General features: G+C 34.5%; 1 protein-coding gene across 1 annotated transcript in view; it reads right to left on the reverse strand.

Moving 5' to 3' along the window:
• The window catches only part of Dh44-R1 (Diuretic hormone 44 receptor 1), a 66422-nt gene that overhangs the window by 26327 nt on the left and 30035 nt on the right, over positions 1–10060 (reverse strand). Inside the window, exons 3-4 of the mRNA XM_017619239.1 lie at positions 6198–6396; positions 245–338 (exon numbers count right to left, since the gene is read on the reverse strand). Coding sequence (XP_017474728.1) covers positions 245–338; positions 6198–6396 — 293 coding nt within the window. The remainder of the gene's footprint in view (positions 1–244; positions 339–6197; positions 6397–10060) is intronic.

Raw genomic sequence — 10060 nt, forward strand, 5'->3', positions numbered from 1 at the left:
CGAACCGAACACTGATTTTGGTAATAAAATTCAATGATTTGCAAGCGTTGCTCGTTAGTAAGTCTATTCATGATGAAATGTCAAAGCATACTGAGCATCTTTCTCTTTGACACCATGTCTGAAATCCCACGTGATCTGTCAAATACTAATGCATGAAAATCCTAACCTCAAAAAAATCACCCGTTAGTTACAATATATTTGAAACTTTTGTTGATGTTTGAAAAAAATAGTTATTTATACTTACATGTACAGATAAAGTGAGTATCCACAGCAACGCCGACATTATATATGTGAAGAATAAATTGGCGTGAATTGAATTGCGCAAACAGCGTAATTCCCTGCGTTTGTTTTCCATTTCGTTTGAGTTTATTTCCAATTGTATGCGCACCGAATGTGAGGGGTGGCATTGGCAAGGAAACAAAAGACATCAATGGCGGCGGCCAACAGAGTAAAATATGTATAGCAATAATCGTACATACAATAGCAGAGGCAGACACCATGGCGTTGAGAACGTGTGAAGAGAAATACAATAATATATTACACATAAAGCATGTATATAAATGTATGTATACATATAAGTGTGTATTCTCAAAGGAGCAGCGGAAAGCGTACTAAAAATCTGGTATCAAAAAAAAAACAATATATGTTTGCGGCAATGAAACAAAGGTTACCATGGTAAATAGTGTGAAAGCGAATGCCGAACGTTTTTGCAATTTAAAGCGTCTTACACAAATGAACAAATCGAACGTAAGGACATTTACTATATACATATGTATGTATATGCACATATAAGAATATCACAATGCTTTTACTTCACAAATGATTATATGAATGTAGTCTGCCAATTATTTACTTGAAGAAATGTTACTAGAAACAGGCAAATTCGTAGAGGTGGGGTAGTATACTTAGATATGAATATGAGCGGATCCGAGAAATGGTCAACCAAAATCGCAAAAAATTCATGCAATTCGAATTCTCTAATTTTTGGGTCAAAAAAGGCATGGTACAACATATTCTTATTTCATACTTCTTTTCACTTTTATTTGAGAAACCTGATTTGGCCCTCTTATTTCTTGAAACAATATCGCTTCAATTAAATAAATTTTTTCAACAAAAAAGGGTAACGTCCGTAACGTAACGTCCCGAACGCACATATAAAATTGTTGTAAAGTTAATCCAATCTTGAGTTTGCTTTAATATCACATTTTGTAAACTTCATTACTTTCCCTTCAAAGTATTTTTGTAGATTGTACCCTCCATGCACGACAATTTGCGCAAATCGGTTGACTTTAATGGTCATAAAAAATCGCTTCCTTTTGCAGTAACATCCGAACATAAATTTCGAAGGCAAAAACACCGACATTAACCCAAATTCGAATTTCCGTTATTTTGTTCCCATAAGGACTGCTATAAATTTTTAACTTATAATATTTTTGTCGGCAAAAAAGGTAAAAGAAACGTCCGAACGTAACGTCCGCAACGCTAGGATTTGCCCATATACATAATAAGTGTGTGCATGTATGTGCTTAGATCTGAAACCTTTACATGAATTACCCTGCAAAAATCGCGGCTACTCCATGTATGCATGTAAAGAGTACTCCCAAGGGCCAAGGAGTACTCCAAAATAAACCACAAATCATATAAAAAATATGATCGAATTAACATTGGGATGCCCTAGGGCAGGACCATATACATACAGCATTGTTGATATATTTTTTTGTTTGTACACGCTTCTGTTCTTCACTTCACAGATGATTTTTCGCAATTAATAAAAACCAAAAACAAAAATAAAAAATACATGTTGCCTCTGACGACATTCGAACCCAAACATGCTAGGCGCTAGCAATTGCTGATTTAAATAACAGCGAGCATCTCTACACGTTCAGCTACAGCCAGACATGTAAATGTGCTTTCAAATGCTCAACTTAAATCACATTTCGTTAAAACACGAGCAGTGATCGGCCAAAAATAAACTGGTGCAGAGACACGAGTTGGTCCGCTACAACATGACAGAGGTGCACTTTTGTAAGTACTCCAATATACCATGGGCGACCACATTGTCCACCGATTTTTGCAGGGTATTATTAAAGTTTGTCCTAGAAATAGTAAGTGGAGAAAAGTAATCTCGAAAAGTACTTAAAGTTTTTAAAGACCTAAAAAATAATATTAGGTCAAATATTGCTCGGTGTGACAGTGAAAATACAAGCGAAAAACTATATAGGACAGGTTGTAAGTAGGGTCGAATAGAATATGAACATATATTGCATATAGTGCCTAAACCCTCTAAGTTTTTGATTGAAAACCCGTTAGTTTCGCACTTGATCCACTTATCTAGTTTTAATAGCTAACATATTTTTCATCCGATTTCAAACATCGAATATGTTTTAGAAGGAAAATTTATAGACGTTTAAATTATATTGTTATTTTCTATATTTTAATTTTTTCAACTTTAACTATCGTTATTGTAAAAGTTAAGAATAATTCATGCTAATGCAATGGTGTAGTGCTAAAATAGTTCTAAAGTTGTACCAAAACTGGAACTATTCCGGTGAAGAATTATTTCATCATAAGTAGTATATATTCCCTTTAACTTCGATCAAGGGAGTTGTAATTTTATATTGTCTATCCTTCAGCACAGATCCCAATATCATCAAGTCGGCATAGGATAGCATCAACGGAAGGCAGAGAATTTATACTCAAAGGAGAGTGGAAGGATCAAAGCTAACACCCAAGAAATTAAGGACTGTGTTACTGCAGAATATTAGCCGCCGTCTCTTCGCCAACAATTAGCGAGTGGCGAAACGAACGAACTCAATGAGGTACAACCAAACCCGCTATCGTCCATCATTGCTAGCTAACTTTGTTGTTGCTTTCACATGCAAAAATTTTAACTAAGCGACCGGAACTCAAACAAGCGAGCAGAAAAGTAGAGAATCGGTGGCGCCATTATGGAACCGCCATTTTGAAGTTGGAAAAACTGACTTCAGATTCCTAATTAGCTACCCCAGAAACTCCCTAGTAATAAGTTCCGACCCATGACAATGCGTTAATCTTCCAATATCAACGCTTTAATTTTAGTAGTATTTTTTGAAAGCATATTTTCGGGCACTAGGCTCACTCTAACTGTCCATTACAGGTATATTTAATTATGGGAATATTCACCAATAATCCCTGAGTGATTACGTGTAAAAATAACATTTTTAGCTGCACTTTGACAGGTCAGGAAAACAAAAGCATTGAGAACATCGACATTATAAAAAACCGACTAGTCCGACCTCCAAAAAAACTTTTTTTTTAAATAAAAAATACATGTCTCTTGTTTTATTTATAAAAAATCGACTAGTCCGACCTCCAAAAAACTTCTTTTTTTTAAATAAAAAATACATGTCTCTTGCTTTATAACAAATAACAATATTTTGATGTAGCGTTTATGAATTTCGAAAAATAGTGTTTTTTTTAATCACTCTAATGTATATTTACATACATATATGGTATATGTAAAAGTTTCGCCAAATTTCATGGGTTCTTAGAACTTGTTTCCAAAGAGTATAAACAACTTAGTTAATATGTATAATCTTGCTGACCGATAAAATCTGGCAAAAAGCTATGCAGAAAAAACTTTCGAAAGTGTATACACTAAAATTGGGCAGAGTATGAATGTAGTATGTATGTGTTTAAAGGCCTGCAAATGTTGAACCATAAAACATAGCGACATATGTCACATCATGCAAATCCCATTTCATGCTATGTCGCTCATATATTTTTGACACTGACTGAATTGATTTAAATTGAAATCAAATGATGCATCAAATCTACGCATGTCAACACAAGCGACAATTGGGTCAAATGCGACATATAGTCTGTTCGAATAGATCTCCCGTGAAAAATATAACTGGTTTACACCAAAAATGTTCTATGGATGCCACTGTCCAATTCCTATCTAGAATAGCTCGGTAATTCCGAAAATGTGTTAATTTTTTATTCTATACGTAGGTTTTCGAGATATTTTCAATATACCGTTGTTCAGCTTAAAGCAAAAGTTGGTTTCCTCTAATCACGTATATTTTACGAACCAATTTAAAAATCTTAATATAGCGGCAGATGAAAGCTAATGAAATTCTCCAGAAACCGTATATACATCATTTTCCAATAGGGCCTATTGTTCCTGACAAATTAATTAATCATTCCAGCTTTCTTTATTTTNTTTTCGAGATATTTTCAATATACCGTTGTTCAGCTTAAAGCAAAAGTTGGGGTCCTCTAATCACGTATATTTTACGAACCAATTTAAAAATCTTAATATAGCGGCAGATGAAAGCTAATGAAATTCTACAGAAACCGTATATACATCATTTTCCAATAGGGCCTATAGTTTCTGACAAATTAATTAATCATTCCAGCTTTCTTTATTTTTTAATGAAAAAATTAAAAAAATTCAAACTTTAACAGAAGAAAAATTTAAAAAATATAAGGTTCTGTGCCAAATTTTTGCATTTTTACTAAAGCCTGTTGTGTTACAAAAAAAAATCAAATTACTAATGAAGAAAAAAATCGATGGATAAATAAGAAATAATGAGTGGTCGAATGAAAATACGAAAAGATTTTTTGTATTTCATTTTATATTAAAATTGTTAAATTGGTTCGTAAGATATACGTGATTAAAAGGAACAAATTTTTTTTTAAATATCTATACTTTGATTTACAGATGTACTAAGATTACCTTCTATGTGAATTAACGACGCTAGAGTTCTGAACGTATTCAACTCGGAACCCGCTGGTGGTAGCAGAGGAAGAGGGAGGCCCCCTCTGAGATGAAAATACCAGGAGGAGAAGGACTTGGCTTCATTCGGCATTTCCNCGCTAGAGTTCTGAACGTATTCAACTCGGAACCAGCTGGTGGTAGCAGAGGAAGAGGGAGGCCCCCACTGAGATGAAAATATCAGGAGGAGAAGGACTTGGCTTCATTCGGCATTTCGAATTGAAGTCAGTTGGCACAGAAGAAAAACGACTGGCGTGCTTTGTTGAACTCGACCAAAACCGATTAGGCGGTTACAGCGCCAAAGAAGAAGAAGAAGAAGTTGTTGTTGTTAGTTTTTATTCCCTTGTGCATATGGTTGCCATACCCAAATTTTTTTCTGTACCCAAGTTTTTCCTTAAAAAAATACCAAAAGCGATAAAAATGCAGCAAGCTGGGTTATCTTTTGCCAAAATTTTAAATTTTGAGTGAATTGGTTGTCGTAAGTAAAACTAGATCATTTTAAAATTAATTTTAGTAACAACAACAATGCGTGCCATTTTACTATCCCATAACTAAAGAGACCGGTTGAGAAAAATAACTTATTCCACCAATTATCTTGGTCTACTTATCGATTAGAAAGGGGTTTCCTATCCAACCAATTTAACTATAAAACAGCGAAATCGGGGACAATGTGCAAAGATGAAAAGAATGTAACAAGTTGACCACCTGTGACCACCGTGAAAAATTTGGATAGGTGTTTATACCTGCAAGTTTTTGCAAAGTTTTCGTTCTTCAGTTTATTTTCCTATCTCTGAGAAATTTATTTATTAGAAATTTTGTTATGGAGAATACGGGAACAAAACTTGAGAATAAAAAAATAAAAGTGACACAATCTCAATATTCAATAAAATTTCTGTACGGTTTTTAACTGGTGTATAGTATATACTGCANTTGTGAAACCATAACAACTCTGCTCATCTACGGAAAAATGCCTTTCCAACGGTGTTCTTGGTTTTGAAATCGGTTCGGTAGAATCGCCAAACGAACGGAGACAAAATTTATGTTAGCGTATTAATATATAGATAATGGACCCAGGACCTACTCTTTTTTTTTTGTAAGAATATCGAAACTATGTCTTTCGGATTATTATTTCTCTTGCTGAAATACTCCATACTGGCCCTATTATATTGACTTCACATGAAAATTTTGATATTATCTTCTCTTGTAAAAATTCNTAGCGTATTAATATATAGATAATGGACCCAGGACCTACTCTTTTTTTTTTTGTAAGAATATCGAAACTATGTCTTTCGGATTAATATTTCTCTTGCTGAAATACTCCATACTGGCCCTATTATATTGCCTTCACATGAAAATTTTGATATTATCTTCTCTTGTAAAAATTATTTGTAAGCGTTTCCGCGTCTCCTTTTAAATTTTATATGCATTCAATACTCACTTGAAATATACAAACACAATAATCGCCAACGTCAGTGATACTAAGCTGATGGTGTAGCCAATGTAGTAAATTATCGTTGGCAATTCGACGATTGGTTCGAATTCAGGTACAGTTGAGGGGGCGGGTAGATGCATGCATAAATCATAATTAGTGTACTTCTCCCATGTGCCGTTCGCATGGCAGTACCGCGTCGCATTTTCTAAAAAAAAAATGTAAAGTGATATGGTATTAACAAGTTTTTTCACATAGAAATACAATATTTTTTTGCGAATTTGTTGTAATATTGTTCACTAATATAATTATTATTATATAAATACCCCAGTCGGCAAAAGCAGAAAAATGCCTTTTAGGAGCATTAAGCTTTGATCTTTTGAATTCATAAGCTTCCGTACTCGATTCTTAACTCCGTTAGCATACATACATTTGTAATGACCAGAGTTTCTGATTCAGCTTCCATTAGAAAGGGAAGATTTATATGGAATAATAATAATGACCTAGTGTAGATTATGCCTTGCTCGAGACACGCATCAGTAACTCTACTAGGGTTACTCATACGCCACGCTGAACAAGCTTAATAAATGGCAATTGGTTTCGCGAAAGTGATTGGTTGACAATTTTTTCCTCTAAAATCTTAATAAAACTTAATACGATGAATGAAAAGCAAACCATCGGTGATATTAGCAGCACTGCTCTAAATGCCAATAGGTTTTTAAATATGTAGTCCAAAATATTTCCTGAGATTGCTTAATTTTGAGAGTAACACGGTATGCTTTTTATCAGTTAGAAAATTATTTGGACCTTTACAGCCAGATTGTCTGATATATTTGGTAAAATACCTTTTCGGCAAGTGTCGCGTGGCAGCGCTATTGAAAGATCTTCCACCGTCTTTTCTTTTGCCGGCTGGGGCATAAATATCTCGAGCTCAGCTTTTAAACTAATATTTATGCAGGTTATTTCTGCAGGACTAACCTACAGCTTAAATCATCAGGCTACCAGAACAAAACATGAGGAACCAAATCCACCCTGCTGTGATACACCAAATAATGTGTTGAGAGAAATATATTAAGGTAACGTAACTGAATTTGCGTTTGTTAAACTTTGGGGAAAAAACGATCGAACTTCAAAACTCTCGAAACTATCAATATACACACAAAACTATGGACCAAATATAGGAATGCAGTGCGTAAATGAGAAAGTAAAAAAATATATCTTGAGGCATATTGTAACGCGTTACTTCATCGATAAAGAAAGTAATCGCTTACCAAAAAAATTAAAGTTTTTGCTAGGTAGTTCTTTGTTTTTTTTCAGTTCAAAATATTTGTTTAAGGATATGAAAACGGATATGTTTCGTTAGCATATAAATGTACCTACATATGGGTACATATTATGCAGTGAAAAAGAAGTTCAGTTACGTTGGTAACTATAAATCACTTTACTAAACTCGTTTCTCAGTTTGTAGATGATAGACTTTGTTAAAGCTTAAGCTTGGTTACAACAATTCATGCCCGACATAATTGTAGGACCACCCTTTGTTCTTTAGAGCTTCTATCGTGTTGGAGACTCTGCGAGTGGCTTTTTGCAGATGTGAAAATGCTGGTACCAGCGTGGATTAGCAGCCAAGTGTACAGCCTCATATGGGGAAAGACGTCAGCAGTTGGGATGAAAGATTGCAGAAGCACAAAGAGTCCAACCNCTGATGGTGTAGCCAATGTAGTAAATTATCGTTGGCAATTCGACGATTGGCTCGAATTCAGGTACAGTTGAGGGGGCGGGTAGATGCATGCATAAATCATAATTAGTGTACTTCTCCCATGTGCCGTTCGCATGGCAGTATCGCGTCGCATTTTCTAAAAAAAAAAATGTAAAGTGATATGGTATTAACAAGTTTTTTGACATAGAAATACAATCTTTTTTGCGAATTCGTTGTAATATTGCTCACTAATATACATAGGTACATATGTATGTATAAGCATATATAATTATTATTATATAAATACCCCAGTCGGCAAAAGCAGAAAATGCCTTCTAGGAGCATCTAGCTCTGATCTTTTGAATTCATAAGCCTCCGTACTCGATTCTTAACTCCCTTTGCATGCATACATTTGTAATGACCAGAGTTTCTGATTAGCTTCCATTAGAAAGGGAAGATTTATATGGAATAATAATAATGACCTGGTGTAGATTATGCCTTGCTCGAGACACGCATCAGTAACTCTATTAGGGTTACTCATACGCCACGTATCCACACATTTCAACAAACTTAATAAATGGCAATTGGTTTCGCGAAAGTGATTGGTTGACAATTTTTTCCTCTAAAATCTTAATAAATCTTAATACGATGAATGAAAAGCACACCCTCGGTGACATTAGCAGCACTGCTCCAAATGCCAATAGCTTTTTAAATATGTAGTCCAAAATATTTCCTGAGATTTCTTAATTTTGAGAATAAGACGGTATGCTTTTTATCAGTTAGAAAATTATTTGGACCTTTACAGCCAGATTGTCTGGTATATTTGGAAAAATACCTTTTCGGCAAGTGTCGCGTGGCAGCGCTATTGAAAGATCTTCCACCGTCTTTTCTTTTGCCGGCTGGGACATTAATTTATCGAGCTCAGCTTTTAAACTAATATTTATGCAGGTTATTTCTGCAGGACTAACCTACAGCTTAAATCATCAGGCTACCAGAACAAAATACGAGGAACCAAATCCACCCTGCTGCGGTACACCAAATCATATGTTGAGAGAAATATATTAAGGTAACGTAACTGAATTTGCGTTTGTTACACTTTGGGGAAAAAGCGATCGAACTTCAAAACTCTCGAAATTATCAATATACACACAAAACTATGGACCAAATATAGGAATGCAGTGCGTAAATGAGAAAGTAAAAAAATATATCTTGAGGCTTATTGTAACGCGTTACTTCATCGATAAAGAAAGTAATCGCTTACCAAAAAAATAAAAGTTTTTGCTAGGTAGTTCTTTGTTTTTTTTTTCAGTTCAAAATATTTGTTTAAGGATTTGAAAACGGATATGTTTCGTTAGCATATAAATGTACCTACATATGGGTACATATTATGCAGTGAAAAAGGAGTTCAGTTACGTTGGTAACTATACATCACTTTACTAAACTCGTTTCTCAGTTGGTAGATGATAGACGTTGTTAAAGCTTAAGCTTGTTCACTACAATTCCTGCTCGACATAATTGTGGGACCACCCTTTGTTCTTTAGAGCTTCTAGCGTGTTGAAGGACTCTGCGAGTGGCTTTTTGCAGATGTGAAAATGCTGGTACCAGCGTGGATTAGCAGCCAAGTGTACAGTCTCATATGGGGAAAGACGTCAGCAGTTGGGATGAAAGATTGCAGAAGCACAAAGAGTCCAACCGCCATAACAGTAATTTGTGGCACAAGCCAGCCACGCGCATCCCGAGATGCATATACATACTTATGTAGATATGTACTAATAGCATGTATGCACATTAGACTGCATCACTCCCCATACAAAAAAAAATCGGTACTATTTTTCCANAATACATATATACATTAGACTGCATCACTCCCCATACAAAAAAAAATCGGTACTATTTTTCCATTGGAGTTATAAAATCTATTATATTTTAAGACGTCCACCAAAATTTTTCGAAAAAATATTAAGATTTAAGTGAGCTGGACCAGTTTCAAAATACCTCCAAAAATGGAGCTTTTTATGAATAAAAATAGTTTCTTAAAATTTTTTTTTGAAAAAAATCCCCTCAAATGACAAAACGGTTAAAGCTTAAAAAATTTGCATAAAAATATTTTTAAAAAATTAAAAAAAAATTTGAACGGAATAGTAATGATGAGTGTTTTGATGCTGTTTTTTAA

The sequence above is a fragment of the Rhagoletis zephyria genome, unplaced genomic scaffold, assembly GCF_001687245.7.
Source record: "Rhagoletis zephyria isolate East Lansing unplaced genomic scaffold, Rhagoletis_zephyria_1.1 Rzeph_scaffold_01816, whole genome shotgun sequence".
NCBI classification, from domain to species: Eukaryota; Metazoa; Arthropoda; class Insecta; order Diptera; family Tephritidae; genus Rhagoletis; species Rhagoletis zephyria.